The sequence below is a fragment of the Castor canadensis genome, chromosome X (assembly GCF_047511655.1).
Source record: "Castor canadensis chromosome X, mCasCan1.hap1v2, whole genome shotgun sequence".
In the NCBI taxonomy this organism is placed as follows: Eukaryota; Metazoa; Chordata; class Mammalia; order Rodentia; family Castoridae; genus Castor; species Castor canadensis.
Window position 1 is genome coordinate 31,657,917 of NC_133405.1, and position 23,934 is coordinate 31,681,850.

A 23,934-nucleotide genomic window follows, 5' to 3' on the forward strand; every position below is an offset into this window, starting at 1 on the left:
AAATGGATCAAGGATCTTAATATCAGACCCCAAACTCTAAAGTTGATACAGGAAAGAGTAGAAAATACTCTGGAGTTAGTAGGTATAGGTAAGAACTTTCTCAATGAAACCCCAACAGCACAGCAACTAAGAGATAGCATAGATAAATGGGACCTCATAAAGCTAAAAAGCTTCTGTTCATCAAAAGAAATGTTCTCTAAACTGAAGAGATCACCCACAGAGTGGGAGAAAATATTTGCCAACTATACATCAGACAAAGGACTGATAACCAGAATATATAGGGAACGCAAAAAACTAAATTCTCCCAAAACTAATGAACCAATAATGAAATGGGCAAGTGAACTAAACAGAACTTTCTCAAAAGAAGAAATTCAAATGGCCAAAACACACATGAAAAAATGCTCACCATCTCTAGCAATAAAGGAAATGCAAATTAAAAGCACACTAAGATTCTACCTCACCCCTGTTAGAATAGCCATCATCAGCAACACCACGAACAACAGATGTTGGAGAGGATGGGGGGAAAAAGGAACCCTCTTACACTGTTGGTGGGAATGTAAACTAGTACAACCACTCTGGAAAAAAATTTGGAGGCTACTTAAAAAGCTAGACATTGATCTACCATATGATCCAGCAATACCACTCTTGGGGATATACCCAAAAGACTGTGACAAAGGTTACTCCAGAGGCACCTGCACACCCATGTTTATTGCGGCACTATTCACAATAGCCAAGTTATGGAAACAGCCAAGATGCCCCACCACTGACGAATGGATTAAGAAAATGTGGTATGTATACACAATGGAATTTTATGCAGCCATGAAGAAGAACGAAATGTTATCATTCTCAGGTAAATGGATGGAACTGGAGAACATCATTCTGAGTGAGGTTAGCCTGGCCCGAAAGACCAAAAATCATATGTTCTTCCTCATATGCGGACATTAGATCAACGGCAAACACAACAAGGGGATTGGACTTTGATCACATGATAAAGCAAGAGCACGCAAGGGAGGTATGAGGATAGGTAAGACACCTAAAAAACTCGATAGCATTTGTTGCCCTCAATGCGGAGAAACTAATGCAGATACTTTAAAGCGACTGAGGTCAATAGGAGAAGGGGGCCAGGAACTAGAGAAAAGGTTAGTTTGAGAAGAATTAATTTAGACGGTAACATACATGTACAGGAAAGCAATTCGAGTCAACTCCCTGTATAGCTGTCCTTATCTCAGCTAGCAAAAACCCTTGGTCCTTCCTATTACTGCTTATACTCTCTCTTTAACAAAATTAGAGATAAGGGCAAAATAGTTTCTGCCTGGAAGCGAGGGGGTAGGGGGCGAGAGGGATGGGTTGGGTGGAAGTGGGGAGAAATGACCCAATCATTGTATGCCCATATGAATAAAATTTTAAAAATTTTAAAAAAGAAAAAAAAAGAATGGAGTTTTTGAAAAAAAAAAATCCCTACTCTTCAGTCTTGCCTAATCCCTGTTTGTTGCCTGTTGGGAAGAAAGTATGGGGAAAGGGAATTACTTTCAAACACGCAGTTAGCCATTAAATAGGGATGTGGAGGGATGTGTTTATCTGACAGTTAGCATTAAATTGCAGAGACTTTCAGATTAATCATGTATGCAGTTTTCAACAACTTAGATTTTTCTTTGTTTATTTTTCTGCAGCCACTGTGGAGGAAAAAAGGATTATAGAGACTATCAAAAACTGTTGGCACATTTAGTCTGTTGGCTCCTTAATTTATTAGCAGATATGGAAACTGCCTCAGGATGGTGACTTAACATGGAGGCTGGGGGTGGAATAAATATGAAATGTACCTGCTCCAAAATTGTGTTGATCCTTTCGACTTCACAGTCAATCAAGTATCGCTTTTCCTGCCTTCTGTCCATTTCTTCAATGATGCGCCTGAATTCTTGGACGTCCTTAATGTTTCCCACAGACCTTGCTGTCACTTGCCAGTTGTTTTGCACTGCTGCTTCCATAATTGCTTGTAGGATGGAAAATCCTGAAGGAAGGAAAGACAGCTATAATGACTTTTTTCTTTTAAAAATCTTTCTGTAGGGGTTATAGATTCTACTGAGTTTCTATTCACAGTCCATTGGGTCTTTTCGAATTTTATCCACTGGAGAGAGCAGGCTTACTTAAACATCGGCCTTAACCCTCCAGAGAGTTGACACCTCCATTTTGTTTTAAAGGAAAGAAGAGTGCACAACTTGCAGACACTCAGCTAGGTGTTTTTCAAGCCTCTGACTAAGAAATCACAGCTGAGTTATAGTACCTAGTTGTTTTTATTGACATGTATTACCACAATATCTATCAAAGGAATGCCAAGAATTTCTTCCTTATAATTGGCTGCAATTTTCCAATTGCAATTGCAGTTCATTTCTTTCATCTTTTACCTAATCATTCTTCAGAATTAGAAATAACCAGTAGAGATAGAGGCTCATTGTAATGTGGCTGATCCTTATATGAGTATTCAATGAGATAAATTATGTCTCCCAAGTAAATAACTCTATGAAAACCTGACAAAGACAATATATAACAAAAGACACCATACTTGTCCCTTGATCACAGCAGTATGAAAGAAATCAATCAAATTAAGTCTTCATTAGTTCTTCCCCTTTCTCAAATTTCTCAGGAATTCCTGGTTCCTTTTAACTTATTTCTCAACAGTCATCAATTAGCAACTAACACCCTGGGTCTATGTTGAATGGGAAAGAGAGAAAATATTTGATGTTTGAGTAAACTTCTTGGACTTAAGGTTTGAGAATTGCAAAGAGCAGTATATCTAAAGTACAAACCACAAGAATAGCTTGAGAGTTTTTAATGTAAAGATTTTTAGAGTAGTCATATTTCTAATGTTATATCAGGTCTATAGTTTTGCTTCTGGCATAAATCAATAATCTGAGTCTAATTTCATCAAGTGCAGACATCATTTTATTGGGTTATCAAAAGTACCTCCGTTCTCCCCATACATTTTAATAGTTTTTCATTTATATTCAGGTAATGACTAATGGGATCAGGTGATAGGTAAGATTTGTAATGCCCAAGTGATGTGTGGCATAACAGTTCCACCATGGGAGGAACAGAGAATGAGGGAAGCTTGTGCTGCCCTTTGAACACAATCCAGGTTCTGTGCTGTCTTGGGCTCACCCTGTAGTGTAAGCAGGCTACAGTTGAGAATTGTCCTCACTGTACCATAGAAAATGGTATTGACATTTGGAGAGTGTGCTTCAGGGAGATGGCAGCAGTGACTCAGGCGGTCATTACGACTCTTTTGTGTGCTGGGTGTATGCAGGAGGAAGATCACAAATGAGACCCAAGCACTTGGTAATTTCCAAATGAGCAATTTCAGCACAGGAGCTAAAAATTACAGATCAGAGTAAATTACCGTTCCTTTAAATGTTAATTCTTACTCTTTTTTAACCAACCACACATATTTATTTCTCAGATTTATATTTTCATGTGGGTTTTCAATGTACTCTGTGCTTCAGTGGGAGTTGAGGGCACATAGTGGGCCAAGGCATGGGATTAAGAAATAAACATAGGAAGAAAGAGATTAAAGCGTTTGAAAATCTCTCTTAAGCAGTGTACAATAAGGTCTCATTATTTTGGATCTCACTAATTAAAAATTTATGAAAATTCAGCAAGGACTGGGTTGAATTTTATTTCTGAAGAAAGCATTGGATGAATAATAACAAAAATGAAATTACACAGGGAGTTTTTGATACATTTAAAGTAAACTTTTTAAAAGGTCTTTTAGCAAAATATGGGTGTTCATGTGTTGAGTTAAAACCTGAATTCTAGGAGGGGGAAAGAAGAAGGTGATGGGGGTGAATATAGTTGAAGTACATTACAATGTTTCATACATATATTTCACATGAAATATATGTATACATATGAAAATAGCATACATATGAAACCCACTAAAAACTGTTGAGGCAGTGACTGCAGGAAAGTTAAGAAAGCATAATAGAGGGGGTGAATTTGACCAAAGTACATTTTATGAATGTATGGAAATATCACAGTGAACTCCTTGTATAATTAATTTATGCTAATAAAAATTAAATTAAAATTAAAAGAATATGAATTTTTTTTAGTGAGACTGAGGTTTAGAACTCAGGGCTTCAGGCTTGCAAAACAGGTACTTTAACATAAGCGCTGTACCACTTGAGCCACACCTGTAGTCCATTTTGCTCTGGTTCTTTTGGAGATGGGGTCTCATGAACTATTTGCCCAGGCTGGCTGATCTCAACCTGCCAAGTAGCTAGGATTACAGGCATGAGCCACTGATGCCAGCTGAATTGGAATTCTTTTAATATCTACTTATTGGTCCTATTCCACCATGGGGGGTGACAAGGAATAAGTTTAATCCCTTATCCAAGTGACAGTCTTTCGCATTTTTGAAGGCAGTTAGCATGTCTCCCCTTTAACTTTCTTTTCTTCAGGTTAATGATGTCCCAATCCTTCAACAACTACTTTTATGACACAATGGCAAGTTTCCTTACTGTTCTACATTTTCCCTACAGATATTTGTCAATATTTTATTGATTTTGATAATTTAGATGTGATTTGAACAGTGAGTGTAGATGGCAATGGGATTACTGCTTGCTTTGATTTAGGTTGTTATTGTAGCAGCTGAGGATTGCTAATGTTTTTAAATAGCCAAATTATATTGTTAATTAATATTGAGCTCCCATTCAACTAAAACATGTCAGTTCTCTCCACAAACCTTTTTCAGTAACAACTCAACATCCATGTACCAAGATTCATTCATCCTAGCCTGTTTTATCTCCCTTCTTTAATCCAGCACTTTATAGCAGTCACCACTTCTTCCTCATTTCATGTTCTTTCAAATCTGGATAATGGTCTCATTTAGTTATTCAATACTCTTTCTTATCAACTCAAGGCGACTGCACATGTCTGTCACTTTCCTAGGCACATCTTGTTACATGTAGAGCTTTCTTGGTGATTTTTTTTCTCCCAACCCCATGAACCTTCTCTTACTGACTTCTCATTAATTTCTTCAGAGATGAGCAGGTTTAAATTCAAGTTACTATAAATCATTTATAAGCAATGGAGAAACTGGTTTAAAGAATTGCATTGCAAACATTTAAAAATGCAAATTAAATGGTTAAGTACATTGTAGTACATAGACATAGAACACTATATTGCTGTTTAAAAGACAGCTTAATGTTTGTATATTAACAAGGAAAGATTTCCACTACATAATATTTTATGTATTATGTAACAGAAAAACAATCTGCAAAATTGCATTTTGGTGTATTTTTATTAAAAAACTATAAGTTTGTATACATATGAAAAAATTGTAGGAATTGGCGGGGTTGTTTCAGAAGTGTAGAATTATGAAGGACTACTTTCATTGTCATTTTTTTCACACAATATTTGACTATTTGACAAGAAATAGGTATTATTTTCTGTGAGGGCAAAAATAATAATAAAGATTTAAAAGTACAATTCATGCTCTCCTTTCAGAAGGTAAACTCCTAGAAGATATGGATGACAGATGAGCACTCCTCTCTTTGCTACTTACTCACACAAATGAGAGGCCTCTTAATAAGCAGTGATTTTATAGATATTTTTATACTTCTGTTCTTTGAAGCTTGGGAATGTATTACTAATCAAATATTAAGTAGAAAAAGAATACTGATTTATTTAGTTAGTGTGTGTTTGCGGCCTCCTGGGTTATGAGCCTTGCTCACATTTTCTGAGTAAGTCAGTACCGGGGCTTAATGCTGCAGTGTCATTTACCATACAATTTCTCCATGTCTGCTTAAGCATGTGGTCATTGCTCTGTAGAACCTGGGGGGAACAGTCACTTCAGTGCAGTATATGTCAGGAAGCAATCCAAGCAAAGCTTTTGTTTTCATACCTAACTTATTGTAGTTTGTCCTATGCTGTGGCTGACCAAAGAGGAGATTAAGGATGAAAAAAAAGTTTGATTTGAAGGCAGAGCAAAAGCAGGTGCTAGTGCTTGTAGGAGGTGAGGTTTGTAACAAAGCCCTGGCTTTGTAAAAATAAGCCTGCTGTTCTAGCACCTTCAGAATTGTCATACACCTTGCATGAGCTTTAACAAGCCAAACTTCACAATGCTGAAAGTTACTTTTATTTGAGCAATAGATTCTCTCATCCTGATTCTCGACTGTGGCCATTGCTATCAACATTGTTTTTCTTCTTTACTGTAAAGAATAGGAGTTGCCATATAAGTAACTGGGTAAATGCTAGGTTGTCATCTGCATTTGACCAAGATAACATAAAATCATGACTGTAGAGTAATGGCAAGGAAATTATGGATGAAGAAGTAGGTTCTAGCTACAACCAATTTAATTCTACTGCACTGGTTATTGGGCTACTCTTGGTGAAGGGTAGTGTAGTGGAGGCTGGGCTGTACACACACATCCTCCTCCAGCACCATAAGACTTGTTCCTTCAGCTGCTGGAAAAGTTGTTGGTGGAAGACAGATGCCTGGTTTAAGGTTATGTGCCCTTCCCAGGGAAGCCTGCATCCAATGACTGGTGGCAACAGGGTATATAGGCACAACCCTTGATCTCCAATGGGATAACTCTGAAGGGTTAGTACAACTTCAGAGCTCCCTGAAGAATGAAGCTGAGGCCTTGTTATGACTGTGCCATAGCCCATCTTCTCTTGCCTGAGCCTGTATCCTTCTCTTCTCCTCACATGTGTTGAAATGAATGGACTCCCCAATAAACTCACATGTGAAATCTCCATTTCAGAGTCTGCTCCCAGGGGATTCAATCTGTGACCTCATAAAAGAGATAACAGCAAATATAAAAAGCTCTCAAATCTATAGCTGTCAAAATCATTTTCCAAGAAGGAAAAAGGCCAGGATTTTTTTCTAAGTACAAACTAAATGTAAAACCACTTCATGCTGAACAAATTAGTATTTGATCTGAAAACACAGAAAAATAAACAAGATATTGGTGTATGGGAGTTGGTAATGAAGAAATCCAAGAAAATGTAGTTGAAGATAATGTTCTTTTTTCTGTTTTGTGTATTCCAATAAGGGCTATTCAGAACCTATATCAGAACTTTCCAAGCCACATTGTCTGTACTTCTGACATGGTCTGTAGCAATCTTCCAAATGATGGAAGTCTCTGATATTGATGAATAGGCTTCATAGGATTGTTGACATTTATGGCAATTTGTGCTTGGCAGGGATTTTCAAACGGTATGTCACAAGGCTCCAAAGGGTTAACTCACACTCTGGAAATGTTCTAGAGAGGCAAGTTGACCTTTTCCAGAGAATAATTCAATTCCAAATCTAGTGGTCTATGCTAGAAACTGCATTTGCAATATTTTTATGTTAAAACAGAGAGGTTCAATGTTATGATTTGGATGTGAATTGTCTCCAAACAAGGCTCATGTGTTAAAATCTTGGTTGCCAGCTGATAGGCTTTTGGGAAGTGATTGGATCACAAGGATTCTAAACTCATTAGTAAATTAATCCATTGATGGATTCATAATCTGATGGCATTATTGGGAGGTGGCAGAAACTAGGAGGTGGGGTCTAGTTAGAGAGTAGTTCACTGGGGATGTGCCCTTGAAGGCTGCCTTTCTTTCTCTCTCTCCCTTCCTCTCAAGATCATACTAGTTTAGTCGGAAACTGGACTAGAATCTATGTGAGCAAGGCTGGGGCGAAGCAGGTGAAGCATCAAAATTTAAGAAGGCACTTTCTCAGTTGCACAAATGCAACTTTACTTGTGTCACTCCAGTCCTGGCCCTGTAAGCAAATCTCTGAACCTCCAATTTAGTGCTCTTTTAAGTATGTCATGCTGTCCAGCCTACTTTAGAAGTCTCATTTCAGGATAACCCTTGGAAATTTTGTGAAGTGGATACAGATTGTGCTACTCTCTCTCTTTCTCCTTTTCTTTCTTTTTTTTGAGACACTGGCCTGGAATTCACTATATAGTTCAGGCTAATTTTGAACTCTCAATCCCCCTGCCTCAGTCTCCCAAGTGCTGGGATTACAGACTTGCACCATTACACCCAGCCCTTTCATCTCTTTTTGATGCCATACAAGATCCTGATATTTCTTGTCTACTCAATATGTGAATTAGGCCTATCACCACCATTTCCAGTTTTTTTCTTTTTCTCCTTCCCCACATCAAAGCTACCCTGCCCTATGCTCAATTATCTCAGCAATCTGCTTTCTTCAGTGTGCCAGCATAAGGATGGCAAATGGTTGAATGTGTTACACCTTGAGCTAACACAGTTGCATTGTAGTAGTGACCTTAACACAAGTGAATTTGGAAGGGAAGGAATGGGGATGTTAACTGTTGTTTGGGCGTTTGTCCATCTTATGTGGTCATTCAGATGATTGATGTGAAAGTTGGTGATGTGCTTTATGATCTTATTACATTTGACAAATGAGCAGCTGATAGCTTGTGGGCATCTCAGGAGCCAGTGGACAATGGTAGACCAGATTCCCAGAGGGTCAATGTCCATCTTGGCTTTGTGACCAAACTGAATTCAGCTGAAGAAAGTATTGCTCTTTTTTTCATTTCATTTTTTGTCCAATTTCTTATTTTGAGTATCGCTTACTTATTTCCTTTGTCCACATTTCTAGTGATGGCCTTATTGATTTATAAGTCATTATATATTGCTATCATTTCTGTAATATATGCTATATCTATATTAATCCAGGTTATTGGACTTTAATGTTGCATGTAATATATTTTGATAAACATAAAGAAAAGGTTAGATCAAAAAGAATTAACCTAGAAGGTAACACACACGCACAGGAAATTAATGTGAGTCAACTCCCTGTATAGTTATCCTTATCTCAACCAGGAACACTTGTTCCTTCCTATTATTGCTTATACTCTCTCTTCAACAAAATTAGAGATAAGGGCAAAATAGTTTCTGCCGGGTATTGAGGGGGTGGGGGGGAGAGGGAGGGGGCGGAGTGGGTGGTAAGAGAGGGGGTGGGGGGAGAGGGAGGGGGCGGAGTGGGTGGTAAGGGAGGGGGTGGGGGGGAGAGGGAGGGGGCAGAGTGGGTGGTAAGGGAGGGGGTGGGAGCAGGGGGGAGGAATGACCCAAGCCTTGTATGCACATATGAGTAATAAAACAATTAAGAATAAAACAAAATAAAATAAAATAAAAAGAAGCTGAAAAAAATATATTTTGATAAACATATGTTTAACATTTTTATGAAATTAAAATTCTTGTTCATTAAAAATATCATATGAGATGGAAAGAGGCAAATGCAAATTGCTCTTTTATTCTTATTCTAGTGCTCACCTAGGCTTTAAAACCCAACCTTATGCAAACTACTCTATTTCTTGTGACTTCTATGATCTGCATGGACTTTCAAATAAAATTTTCTTTTTATATATTGTGGCAAAATAAGGGCATGGAAAAGCTAGATATGGAGTGTAAAGGTGGTTTCTGAGATACAAATGAAGAGTGGAAAAAATAGAGGCAGCGAAAAGGAGCGCTAATGAGCCCAAATCCATTATTTTGTCACATGTTTTGCCATACTTAAGAAGCCTGATATATAAAAATCTGAACTTACAGCTAATATTTCAGGGAATGATTATTCATATCACAAAGTGTTCTTTCCTTTTAAAATAACTCATGGAAAGATTCCCATAGTACATTTGAATCCACATTTTGTTGTTTTGTTGTTGCTTGTTTTTGTTTTAACTTGATTTAAACACTTTTGGTTTCCCTCAAAATCAATATAGTGATTGTCTAAATTTGAGATGCTAATGTAGAAACTGTTCTGTATGCAAGGAGCTTGAGATGGGAAGATCAAAAACTCCTCTGTGTTTACATATGGTTGTCAATCTGTGAATTTTGTGGAACAGGATAAAAACAAATATTCATCCACACCCAACCCAACTTACCCTTCATAAATTAAGATTTCCCTGAGGCCTTTATTTCTCATAATTGTGTTTGTTTAAGTTTTTCTTTAATTAAGAGCTGACCCTCTACAAATCTTCCCTTCCTTGCAGCTGCATTATTAGGATGGGTCCTTAGCTAATTTGTTGAATCTGTGAACATAAGGTGCTCCAAGTTAAGCAGTTCTCTGTCCTTTTTCCTCTTCCCCAATACAAATTATCCTTCAGCACAAATCAAACTCTTTACTTGTACTAGACTGTCTATGATTGCTGAAAGGCTTGATTATGATCCTCCTCTGTGGAGGATTTATGCTTTTACAATTAGAATTGAAGCCTATAAAGTAAAGGGATAAACTCTAATGGAGAAATTGTGGGCAAAAGTAACTGATAAGGTATTGTCTGGAAACTGAAGTGTATATCCCAGTACCCCAACATCTCACTTGGTGAAGCAACTACTGCTTGTCAAGTTTGAGGTTGGCTTTGAAACTAGCAGTTCATGTTTCTGACTTTTCCATTTTTCACTCTCATCTTGTTCTTCATTGTGAACTTTGTTTCCCTGCTGGTGAATTATGAAGTTCCATTCTCTTCACCATAAGCTGAGAAAATATGCCAAAGAGATATGTCAGTTTTGTTGAGTGAAAGTCTACTTGCTTTGCATTGTTAGCTTGAAAGGAAATTTAGACCGTCTGGAATAGATGTGCTTAATGTCTGGGAGAAGCAGAATAGGCAAGCCTATGGTTTCTAACCATGTAAGATCTGCTATAAAAAAATAAAATCAACTGAAAACAATTTGGGTTTGTGCACAAATCCTCTGTATTTCTGTTTTGTACCTAGATAATGTCCTAGTGCAGATATTGTCTCTGGTGCAGATACATAGCAGGCAAGAGCTAGCTTAAAGTTGCTCTGTGGATTTTCATGCAATGATCCTGCCCATTAGCTTATTAACCCATCCCCTTGAAACCAACACCAACCACAAGTCTGTCTCCTAGCAACCCAAGTGGTGGGTGCACTGAGTGAAAGCAGACATTTTATTGGTACCTAGGGAAGAGTACTGACATAGCTCCAACTAGAGAATGGTTGTCAGCTCTAGTTGAGTGACAGTGGGGGTAAAGTCTTATATATAAATGAAAATGGGCTCCACTTATAGGTTAGAGGAAGGAGTGCTACCAAGCAGCCAAAGTTACATCTTCCTACCAGGTTCAGTTTATTCCAAATGGAACTTAGTGACTACAAAAATTAAGAAAATGTCCACTCTGTCACCCCTCCTGTAGCATGGGATGAACTTGATGAGGTTCCCTGAAGTGAATACGTTTCACATTAAGTATCCACACCCTTGTTTTCACTTTGTAGTTCATATTGTGGCCTGTCCCTAGGGAGTAATACAGTGAACTGACCCAGCTTTGATTTGAGCTCAGAAAATATGTGCTTGACTTCCACTAAGCAAAAGTCTTCTCAACAGAAAACTGACTTATCTGGAAATATTTTTTTGTATTCTCAATTTTTAGAAAGCAGGACCCAGACAAAACTCTTAATGCTTCTGAGCTTTGGGGGAGAAGGATGGAATGATGGTTAACAAAAAGAAAGGGGTAAGAACTGGGATGTATTTATGCCAAAGATGAAAGGGGTCTGGATCTGATTGCAAAGGTCTATGGTTTATTCTCCTTGCTCTCCCTACCACGAGTGGTGAGATTTTCTGATCCTGATAGTATTGGAGGGCTGTCAATGGTAATATTAAGGGTTAGCTCTTGCCTAGAGATACAGAAGGGCCAAAGATACAGTCCTGAGGTCAAGAGGGAACAAGGTTTTCCCTTGAGTACAAAGAGTTTTTTTTCCACTTGATTCTGTGGTATAAAATCTGCTTGGGAAGTACCCAAAGTGGGATGTGGGAAACTCAGAAGGTAAATGATTATTTTTCAATGCCTCCTACATTAAAAAAAAAAAAGAAACCCCATAAATAAAAGTAATCCCAAGATTACCTCAGTTTGATTAGTTGTTTTCTTTCAATTGAATTTTTCCAATGAGAATAAGAGAGTGGATTTAGTGATATGAAGGAGAGGGTTACAGGCTAACATTTTATCTTGTCTAGACCTTGGTCTCCAGAATCTTGTCTGAGATGCAGAGAAATCTGCTGTCTGAGGTGGCTAGAGTTCTTCCAAATATCTTAGAATTCTCAAACATGAGAACCAGTATTAGTGATGATCTTGGTCTCTTCATTACAGAAATATGAGAAACTGAATCCCAGAGAGGGAACAATGATGATCCTCTATCTGGCCATAACCACAGACTCTGATTTTTTTTTAAAAAACTATTAAGTAAGAAGGCTATTTCTGCCATGTTTTCTGGATATTCATTTTTATATTTAGTAAAAGTTTAACAACAGTGATATGACATATATATATCTCTTGTAGCTTTGCCTGTAAGACATCTGTGACTTCCTTAAGGGTTCCATTTCTCTTTCGATACTTTTGCAAGGAGGAACCAGAAAGCCCATCAGCCAGTTTGTGCATCAAAGTATATCTTCTTGCTCAAATCTACCTGAGACTCTCGTTTGGTATTGGGGTCCACTGTAATCTTCATAGGCCTTGAAGCTCATGGTTTGGCTTATCGTGCTTAATCACACAAATTCTTGTGCAGGGCACAGCTGCTTCAGCATCTGCAATCTCTAGTGATTTCTTTTGGCTGAACTTTACATCTAGAACAGTCTCACCTCTATTCCATAAACTTCTCACTCTTTGAGACAAGGCTCAAAATGCCTATCAATGAACAGATCACCTGATTGAGGCAGTTGGAAAGGAAGGTTCTGAGTTTTCTCATCCATCCTTTATTAACCTGACAATCTTAGGCTACAAAAAGTTAGCCACCATCTCTAAAGGGTTATAGCTGAATGCCAAGTTTAAATCATTGTTTTGAAGAAAGATTTGAATTTTTGTATTGTGATATATAATTTTTAGTGTTATCCCTCAGATTTTAAATTAAAATGCCTTTGCTTCACTGTCAAGGTTGGGAAAGGGTAAGACACTAACATTTATTGAGTGTCTTCTTTAGACTGGGCACTGTGTTAACCATTTATATACATTACCACATTTAATACTCCCAACAACACTTAGCAGTAGTTATTTACATTAACATATGAGGAAATTGAACCTCAGATAAGTATGTGTTCATATTAAAAGCATACAACTAGTAAATTCTGGAGATGGGATCTGCATTTAGGTCTTGTTTTCAAGTTCACAGTCTGCTCCTTTCCCATCATCAGTGACTAAGCTTACTCTGATGTGTGCAGTTGTCCAGAAAAGTCAGAATCATGTACCTTTCTGCATGTTTCTTATAGCAGGGAGAGCTCTAAACACAATGTTGTGCAACTACCTGAAAATGCCCCAGAGTCTTTCAATCCTACTAGAACACATACCAGGTAATCAATTGGAAGTGGATGCTTAACAGAAACTTAGGGTTCTTTGCATAATGGCATTTCTCTCATCAGTTAATCACCACCTTTAGAACTGAGCTGAAGTTACCAGACTGGGCGGGTTTTATCGTTCATTGTGTCCTTATTTACTTTTCACACTTTCTCAGATACCCCCTGCCTTCAAAGCAGCTACTTCTTCTGACTTTCTTATTTCTGTCAATTTCCTAGTTATAAAATCTGAACATTAGCTTGGACTCTTCCATTGCTCTAAGCATATGTGAGATAAAATTAATTCATCTTTCATGTGTCTACTACCCCTTTCTTTATGTTCTCAGTACTACGAGTTATGTTGAAGTCATTATTAATGTATGCATGAGCTACCATAACAGTCCTTGCCCTTCTAAGCAAGTAACTTACTAAAGCGAGTTTTATCTTCCCCCATTTTTGATTATATTATAGCAGGCTTATTCTCAAAAATTTTCAAAAGATTTTCGCCCACATAGTTCAGAGCAGATATTATAAATATTCCAACTTGTTTGCAATTTAAGATTTACCTTCTAAGAAAGTCTTGGGAGGCTCATTAAACTGAATGAGTTTATGGTTGTTCCTTTCTCATTCTGGAACTTAGTTTCCTTTTATGTAAAATGATATTCTGTATCTAGGGTCCCGTAAGGATTTCATAAATAGGTACCATCAGACAGAATTTTCAGGGTGGATCAAGAGAATTGAATTTTGATAAGAGACAAACGGAAGCTGGAACTTAGAGAAAAGGGAAAAATAATGTGAAATGAGAAGAGATTGAATATGTTTAGGAATATTTCTGTTTATTTACTCTCACCATTCCCAGTTAGTGTTTCACTTGGAAATTTACACTTCATGGGGCATAAAGCAATAAGATTTAAACAAAACTACTCCATCATTTGGCAGGTCACAGTGGTGGAGGAAAATTCCAGACGCATAGACAAGATGGAAGCTAAGTGGCCCAGCAGACATAAAAGCCATGGCCTCGATTTCATTTAGTTAGAGGATATAACCAGCTAAGCTAACTATTTGCAAAGCACAAACATGGATAAGTCTTGTCTATGACTTTGTAAAGGAGTGCTTTAGCAATTTAAAATCTAGGGGGTTTACAGAGAGCGAGCCCCTAATCACTTAGAATTAATGTGCCTTCTCAAGTGATGGATTTCAGGGAAATTGCACTGTCTAAGAATTCATTTGAATAAAATGACTATAATTTGGAATCATGTGACTAGTCATTAAAATGATTGGGCTTGTGGAGGGACTAGTTAGCTGTGCTCCCATAGCTTCTGTGCTCATTCGGGCAAAGTACTGTGACAGAACTTAGCAAAATGGCTCAGTGAGTTCCTTTTAGCAGGAAATTTGACCCCACTGGTCAATATGTTAGGTCTTGTGTATCATTTTGAAGGAGAGATGGAGTTGTAGGGTCCTATATAGATAAAAGTATTAAACTGTCCAGGAGAGTTAATCAGTTTAGGAGGACAGAGATAGTGGAGAAGGGAGAAACAGTTAATGATGAGTATTTCAACGGACCAGTTCAGCAAGAACTTCTAGAAGATATACCCACCAGCCACTGGCTGTATCCATGCAGCCACTGGGAAGTATAGGTGTGGGGCCATTCTGGATCTTCAAATTGGCCTACTTTTAAAGCTGTTTTAAATTTCCCAGTGTGTTTTAAAACATTGTTTGACAAGTCCCTTAGGCAAAAAAACATGTTTATATTTTGAATTAAAGATGCATAATCATAATGCTCTGGAGTCTGCTTAGGGTACCCTTCCAATCTACAGTGATTCACTCTGCAAATACCAATGTAGGAAGCATCCTGTTGTTTGCAACAACATGGATGAATCTGAAGGACATTATCTTAAGAGAAATGAGTCAGGCCCAGAAAGACAAATATCACATTATATCATTCATATATGGCATTTGAAATGTTGATTTCACAGAAGTAGAGAGTAGAATGGAGGTAGGGTAGTTAGAGGGAATAGGTGATGGAGTGGTCACAGGATACTTAATTACAGTTAGGTAGGAGGAATAAATTTCAAGAGATCTATTGTACACCAAGGTCACTATAGTTAATGATGACATGCTTTATTCTTGAAAAATTGAGAGTGGATGTTAAGTGTCCTTACCACAAAAATGGTAGCTATATGGGGTAATATATTTATTATTTACTTAGATTTAATGATTGCATAAATCAGTGTATATGTATATGTGCTTTATTACATCTTGTTGTACAAGATAAAAACATATAATGCTATTTTTCAATTAAAAATAAGTGAAACTTTAAGTAAGGCACAGTGGTGCAGAGGTAGGAGGATCACTGACTGAGGCTAGCCTGAGCAAAAATATGAGACCCTATCTGAAACACAAATTAAAAACAAAAGAATGACTGGAAACAAGGTTAAAGTGATAGAGTGCTAGCCTAGAGAGCACAAGGCCCTGAGTTCAATCTCCAGTACTGCCAAAAAATTTAATAAAAAAAATACAAGTGTCCTTTAAGGTTTATTAGCTATTTTGAGCAAAGAGCACAATGAACAATAATGCTGAAAAATGATTCAAGAATGATCTTAGAATAAGAACAAGACAGTCAATTTCTGTAAAAAATTTATGTTTTAATGACCGCAGGGGTTTTACCACTTATACCTAAGAGAAAAAATAGGTTTGCTCTGTCAGGCATGGCACTGGTACACTAACAGCATCTTTGCCCTCTTCAAGGGATACATTTATATCCACTGGGTAGCTAAATAGTCTGAAAGGCATATTTCCTATAACCTTAAAGTTGTGGCAACTGCCTAGCTTAGCTGGCCTCACTTGGATAGAATATTGTTTTTCTCCAGCATGAAATAAATGGATTGTGCTTTGAATGATGTAGCTGCTTCTGTTATCTTAAACACTGATGCAGATCACAGCAAGAGTGATATGGCAGCAGCAGCCATTCAGAGTCACTGTGAAAGTAGAAGCAATGAATGGAGTGGCTGGACACAAAGTGAGTTTGGCCTGCATGACTGGCTTCAGAAAGTAGGGCAAGTGCCCAGGAAGGCTTATTCTGGTCCAAAGAAGGATAGTCTATGCCAACCTCTACTTTGCCACACCTCTGAACAGTTTTGGGAATATACTCAATGTTTATTTTAGTGTCAGTAGGAAGGCAGATTATCATTAGCTGCTACAAAGACAGGTTCATATGCCACAATCCTTTATTTCAAGTATCTTAGTTGGATTTAACTCATTCAGAAAGGAAATATATGTTCTTTTTACTTAAAGTAAAACCCTGAATTAAAATATCAAAGAGTTCCTAAAGATACTATACCTTTGCAACTTACTGTATGCCCTATGGGCCAACAACTTGACATCATTAAGCTGACTATTAGAAATGCAGGCTTCTGGGTCCTACTCTATACTTACTCTCACCCTATATTTAATGAACTAGAATGTTAATTTTAACGAGCTCCCCAGGTGATTCATTAGCCCACTAGACTTTGAGAAGTTCTACCCATTGTCTAACTACCAAAAACCACATTTTGGCTGGGTAACATAGATGAGTAATTTAGGAACAGGGAGGACCCAGGATGCAATGGAGATTATTGGTGGGAAGTGAACATTGTTGAGTTAGGAGAGGAGTAGGATATGAATTGGCAAACTTTAGAGAATGACTAACTTGCTCAACCTAGGCCCCAGTCAACCCTTTTTACAACATACTGAGAAATCTATGCTTATGATTATGGCCTAGTGAGTAGCAAGTCAGGAACCTCACCTACTGAGGATATTCTAAAGCTCCAACCAAGGCAGACAAGGGAAAACTAGCATCACTAGGCTGGAAGGAACTCCAAGTGGGCACCCAGATCTCATCTATTATCCTGTTGTCTTTCCCAATATCCATGGATACGCACAAAAGTTTGGTGCCAAAGAGTTATTGGCATGGAAACTACAGAATACAGGGGTTTCCCATGCAGGTAGAAAAAACTACATACAGGGAAGCCCCTGTACTGAACCATGTAGTGAGGAGAAATAAGAAATCTAGAGGGCTCTATTTATTCCTGTCTGCATGAGCAGCATGAGGTTGTAGACTTCTGCTAGGGAACTCTCAAACCTGCTCAGAGGTGGGACTGGGCAGCCAAAGTCACCTGGGGAAGAACTGCAGCATCCCAGCCTTTCAGTTGTGTCTCTGTGTTACTTAAAATACGGTTGTTCAATTCCAGTATTTGAAATGTTTCCGAAGATTTGCCTCAAGTGGTTATTTTCAAAGAATGAATTCCATAAATCTCACATGAAATCCTACCGACTCAAAACCATTCAATTTTTGTTCTCCTTGGACCAAGTACAAAACCTACGTGCCAACACAGCGAGATGCTATCTCATTGGCATCCTCCCACCTCTGTGCTCCAATTTAGTCAGCAAGTAGCATAAGCTGTGCAAAACTTTATAGCTAATTGGTTGTTAACATTGATGAAAATTCTGAAAATGGTTATTGAGGTGCTGAAAGGTTGTTTCAAGGGTGATGTTTTTGTGACAACTTTGTTCTGGCTTCACCTTGGTGGTGAAGCTACATGAAGATGAAAGGCTTGTAAACTGTTCCCTCTCCCTAGAGCCTGACAGTCCCCTGTGCCATTTTAATTTGAGCTTTTTGGATTGGAATAGAATGAATGAACAGGGGAGGTTAATTATCCTAATTAGAAAAGAAGTGAAGTCATGGCCATTTTAGGTCAGGCATTTGGACAAATCTCCCCTGGCTCTAAGCTTTGGACATTAGATAGTTACTTGAATGCCAGAGGATATACAAAACACCCTACTGAATCCTCTGCCAACATCCCCAGAGGAAGATAAAGGAGAATTCTTTTCAGGAAATGGTGTGTGATCAGGCTGTGCCTGAGGGCCAGAGAGAGGGTCATCTGGAAATGGCAGCTATGGAGGGGGGATAGCTGGATGGATATAAGTGTGTTGGTCCAACCCCAGGCTCCCTGACTCTGTTTTTGGTGCCAAGAAAGCTCAATGCAGCTTGGAGAAATACTGGTGGTATGAGCATTTCAAAAGATATGCATCCTTCCTTGAATATCTTGGCATTCCTATGTTCATCTGGCTGAGGCTGTGATGGTAACTTTTTGCAAGGTAAACTCTTCTGGATGGAGGATGCTGGTATTTTTTAAATCAATATTTTGTCATTGGATTTATTGTTCTCCAGATGCATCACTTCTGTCTTTTCCCATTCACACATGCAGCATCTATTCTCAGAATAGATCAACTCTGATCTCAACATAGAAGGTGCTTTAAATAATATATGTCTGCACATAGTAGGTGCTCACTCATGTTTGCTTATTCCCTTCCTTTTTACTAGGGAAAAGTGTGTTTGGGACTTGCCACAATAATCACTTCTTCTGCTCTCTGCCTGATATTTGCGTGTACAATATATGGTAAGTGTGTGATTTGGTGACATAAGAGAAGCATGAAGCCTTAAATAAAGATAAATGAGTGGGTGTATAATCTTAAAGATCAAATTGGCCAATTAGTCAGATAGATATGTCTAGATAGGCTTTTGAATTATCTACGTACTCAAGGGATGAATAAGAAAAGAACTTCTTCCATCTTTCAAAATAGGACTCAGATTGTTAAATGATCAATCCGTGGGTTTATTACAATTTGCCTTATTCATGCAGAATTATCCAAGAACATTAACATCAATAACTCTTAACAGAGTGATAGAGAAAGTAAAAATCTCAACCTACATTTAGATTACCCAGCCTTGCTTCTTCCTGCCTTCCATCTTCAGCTATCCTGTTTAACTGATCTTCAAAATTTACTTTTGATTATTTGTAAGAGGGACAGGGAATCCAACGTGTGGAAAGTAGTAAACAGTGAATGCACTTAAATTTTCTTACATTTAATTTCAAAATCTTTTTGCACTTCATATTTGAATGTGTGTACATGACATGGGAATAAATTTAACTATAAAGGACATACTAAAGGAAATAGGCAGTACTTCTAATTTCTTATACTTATCTTCCATGCATTTTCTACCCTTAACTCTCAACTCTCTCCATTTTCATTTCTCAGACTTGCACAAAAATACTCACCTGGGTAGCATTGTCCTCTGTTGAATCCTCCCTGGTGCAGAGGGATTGGTTACTAGTTTTAAAAATGAATGGAAGGGCTAGGGATATAGGCCAGTGGTAGATTGCTTGCCTAACATGCACAAGGCCTTGAGTTCTATCCCAGTGTCACAAAAATAAACAAATGAATAAATACAAAATTTACCAATCAGAAAGTTTGAGATATCAAAAAAGTAATTAAAAATGGATGCTAATGATCTAACTCAAAGCAATATTGGCATTGTCAGTAACCAATCCCTTATTTTTGGACAAGGGTAATATAAGAGACAAGTCTTCCAAAGTTTTGGTATTTATTTTTGGTATAAGAAGCATTTCTTAGATTTGTGCAGAAAATTTATATATTGGGATATAGAACTTATACAGACAGTATGGTGCTTAGGCAGCCATTTTTCTTACTTCTTGGTCTCTTTGGTTTATTGCTATTGTTTTGCTTTGTTTTGTTAGTTCCCAAGTCTTGACATACCCTCTTTGATAAGTGGAATACAATAGTCAGAATTGGTAGTATAATTTTACTTTGTGTTTAGTTTTGTGTGCCTCAAAATCAGGTTAGGTATATAAACTTGATTTAAAAGTAAGTTTTTCTCAGACCCCTAGAAGCCTAAATTCCAAGTTTAGTAGATGTAGCTCAGGCAAGCAGGTAGAGCAATTCTTTCCTGTCAGAGGAAGTATCCATGTGCTATCTCTGTTGGGGGGAGGTGAGCTATGTCCTCAGAAATACTTAACATTTATAGAACTTACAAGGTTTTCTTTTTTGTCATTTTAACTTTATACCCATTGGCAGGGGAGAGGGCCTGGGAATGCATTTTTGAACCTGCTGAGAAAATCTTAAGATAAGCACTTTTGTTAAGACTGTCAAGGAATCCTAAGACTACCTGAGGTATTACTGATAGTAAGTAAAACCATCTCTTTATTTTTTAATCTGATTTATTCTAAGACTGTCATATTGCTTTTCAATTAATAATACAAACTTAATTTCAAGCTAGCTTCAGGCTAGCATAGCCTTTTGGTTCAAACGACTACCCTCTCAGATGGATTCTATTTTACATGTGAGTTTTCCTCATTAGTCCTCTTGAAGATAGCCATCAAAGAGGCTCTGGTAGCCTTTCATAGGTGGGATCAGCAAGCCCTCTGCCCTTAGTCAACTTGAGATAATTGTCCTGAGACCGCTCCCTGGCCTTTGGTACTTCAAAGGCACTGAATGAGAGAAGGAGCCTAGTGGAATTATTTCTTTTTAGGTAGACTCTGTTAGAATTATGCATAATGCCATAAGTATAGAGGCCATGCAAGAAATCATACAAATGACATAATCATAGAACATCATAATTAAAAATGACCTTAGATATCATCTAATCTTTTTATTTTACAGATGCACACAATAAAGGCCAGAGGGGAATGTGACATGCTCAAAGCATTGTAAAGGAAAGGGGAAGGAGTAAAAAGTACTTTATAGTGATATATATGGAATTCAATGGGTACATGAGTGCTAAACAGAAAGTCTTTTTATGCTATTGTTATTAAAAGTATCTATTGCTATTATAAGTATCTCTAAAACACAAACAAGTTCACCTTCCTTCCTTAAAAACTATAATCAAGTGAATATTGGTGAATATTGCAGAATCCTTTTTGGTGCCTAATGATCTTGCAATGTCTCAGGGTCATGATTCTGAACATAGGCATTCATTACTCAGGACGATAGCAGTCAAAAGTAGAGGCAATCATTCAAATTAACTGATCCTGGAGCAGCTCAAAGAAACTGTCACTTTTCCTAAAATCACTTGATCTTTTTTCAGTCATCTACTTTTTAAAAAAAAATACTCTAGACACAAGTTATGGCTATGTGAAGATGCTGCCCCCTTAGACTCTAGCTGATTGAGATTTTATTATTAAAAAAATCCAAGTGTTATTTTTGAACCTGAAATTAGAGCAGACACATGATATGCCTTCATTGGATTCTCCTTGGACTTAGCACTAAAACTGGACCTTTGAGGCTGGTGGGAGATCTTCCTCACAGAGGAAGTGTTTGAAGTAAGCAAGGATGCTCCTGAGGTACAGAACTCAGACATTGGGGTAGAGTGATCAAGACCATGGGGCCAAAGAACATGGCTGTATTGCAGAGTGACCCTGTCTGGAAGCATAGAAGGAACTTCTGGGAACCTTTTAACCAAATACATGCTTTCTTAACATGTTTAAATGGTAAAGGATTGATTCTTATCAACGGATGATAAACTATTCTCCAGTAAATGTCCTGTGAATGAATTATATGTTCTTTTTGGTAATTTTTTTTTCTTCTTGGTGGTACTGGGCTTTGAACTCAGGGCTTCAAGCTTAGTAGGGAGGCGCTCTACCACTTGAGCCACTCTTGGAGCCTGAATTATTGAGTTGTAAGTTCCCATTTTTGTTTTAGCAACACTGGGGTTTGAACTCAGGGCCTCACGCTTTCAAGGCAGGCACTTTTAAGACTTGAGCCACTCCACCAGCCCCTGAATTATATGTTCTTAACAACCTTCCTGTATATATCATATGGTCACCAAAACCAAGGTGATAAATATTTCTTGGACAAGTCCTTTTGTCTCTCTCAGTGGTCCCTGATTAGGGGAAAATATGCCTTCCTACCTGGAAAAAAAAATCACTGCTCTGAAAAAAAGTGAATGATTTTTATGACTTGTTTGATTAGTCAAAGACAAATCTCGATCTTTCCAACTAACTAATAAGTAATTCTGCTTCCCCAATGTGATTGATCAGTAACTTAGACACAGTCTTGCTAAATTCTGCAGTCTATCTTTCCTTCAAAGTGTCACAGGGTATACTTGAATAAAATCTGAATGCATTAAAATGTTTGATTTTTATAGAAAATTTACAGTAGTTCCTGAAAGTAATAGGAAACAGTTGTGGGGCAAAAACATGGTGAAAGTGTTGGCAGTATAAATTTTATGCTTCAAAGCCCATGTTTGAAATAGTTCCTGGGAGTCCAAGTCCTAGTAAAAAAAAATTCTATTGTGAGCACCTGTCCTTTAAGGTTTAGACTGAGGATGGAATTGCCAGAGAAAGCCATGACCTTTGCAATAGTTTTTTTCATGGCATTTCTCTGACCTTATCAAGAGATTAAAGCCCTTCAGTGGAACTTTCTGGCTTATCAGGAACGAATTTCAGTATTAGGACAGTGCATGGGCTCATGATGACCTTGACATCTCAACATACAAGAGTGGCCATGTAATGTAACAGACCCTGTAACAATTCTTAGAAAGTTAACAGAGACCTACACCCATGAACTGAGTTCCTTCTACTACATATAATTCCCAGTAACCCCGTGAAGTAGGAAAATTATCTCTAAGAAATGGAGGCCCAGAAAGGGACATGGTACTGGGGATAAAGAGGCAACTCTATATGTCTGTCTGGTTCCAAAGCTTGTGTTCTTTACATCTCAGTAGAGACCAGGCAGGAGAAAAGTGGTGTGGATGAAAGACGCTTTCAAAACTGTAAAGGCTATATCAAGGTTGGAAAGATTATTTATTTTGGTGGTACGGGGATTTGAACTCAGGGTCTCATGCTTGCTAGATAGGTGCTTTACTATGCAACCATGTCCCCAGACCTTTTTTTTTCTTTAGTTGTTTTTCAAATAGGTTCTTACATTTTTGCCTGGGGCTGGCCTCAGACCCTAATCCTGCTACCTACACTTCCCATATAGCTAGGATCACAGGTATGTATCACCATGCCCAGCTTATTGATTGAAATAGGGTGTTGATAACTTTTTCTGCTTGTCTAGCCTCAAACTTTGATCTACCCTATCTCTGCATACTAAGTAGCTGGGATTACAGATGTGAGCTGGGGTGCCTGGCCTAAGACATTTAGAGACCATCTAATCACCCTTACTTTCAGATAAGGAAACTGAGGTCCAGAGTAGGATATTGATGGACTCAAGGTCACATAAGAGGGTGCTTAGCCAATATTTTAACATTTGACTAAGTAATAGCACTTAGAAATTTCTGTAGTTCAGTGACACTTGATTACATGTCTAAAATCTGATTCCAAACTATCCTGACAATGTTCATTTTGTCTTTTAGATATGTGGTTTGTCCAGAAACCCCATTATGAAAAAATGGGCTCATGGGGGCCAGATAATTTTGTCATAGTGCTTGAGTACAGCCTGTATCACTTACTTTTGACACCTATTTATGAAACCCCTGTCATGGGTCATAAAGTTACTAAGCAAAAGTTTGTGAATTATTGGGCAAAGCCATACACTCTACTAGAAAACAATTCAAAGTTTTGATGAACTTTGTTTCAAATAGTAAAATCTATCTAAAATCTCAGGGCAGAGACCAAAACAAACATTTTTAGCTAATTGTTTAATTCTTGTGTGAGCCAGGATTGAATTCACAGTAATTTGAAAAGTTAATAATTTTCTTCTTTTCTCTCTTCAGGCACATTTTTTAGTTATGTAATGTGCAGTTAAGAGTATGAAATCTGTATCCCACAAAGCAGCATTGAAATTCTAGATCTACCACATACTAGATGTATG

The 23,934-nt window shown here is 37.8% G+C and overlaps 1 protein-coding gene across 8 annotated transcripts in view; it reads right to left on the reverse strand.

Annotated features, from left to right (window-relative positions):
• Gria3 (glutamate ionotropic receptor AMPA type subunit 3) overlaps window positions 1-23,934 on the reverse strand; it is a 311,734-nt gene that overhangs the window by 178,617 nt on the left and 109,183 nt on the right. For all 8 annotated transcript variants that reach the window (XR_012444436.1, XM_074063377.1, XM_074063373.1 and 5 more), the window contains one exon: window positions 1,821-2,008. Coding sequence is in view for 7 of the 8 variants with exons in the window: in XM_074063377.1 (XP_073919478.1) it covers window positions 1,821-2,008 (188 nt within the window). In the remaining variant the exon portion in view is untranslated. The remainder of the gene's footprint in view (window positions 1-1,820; window positions 2,009-23,934) is intronic.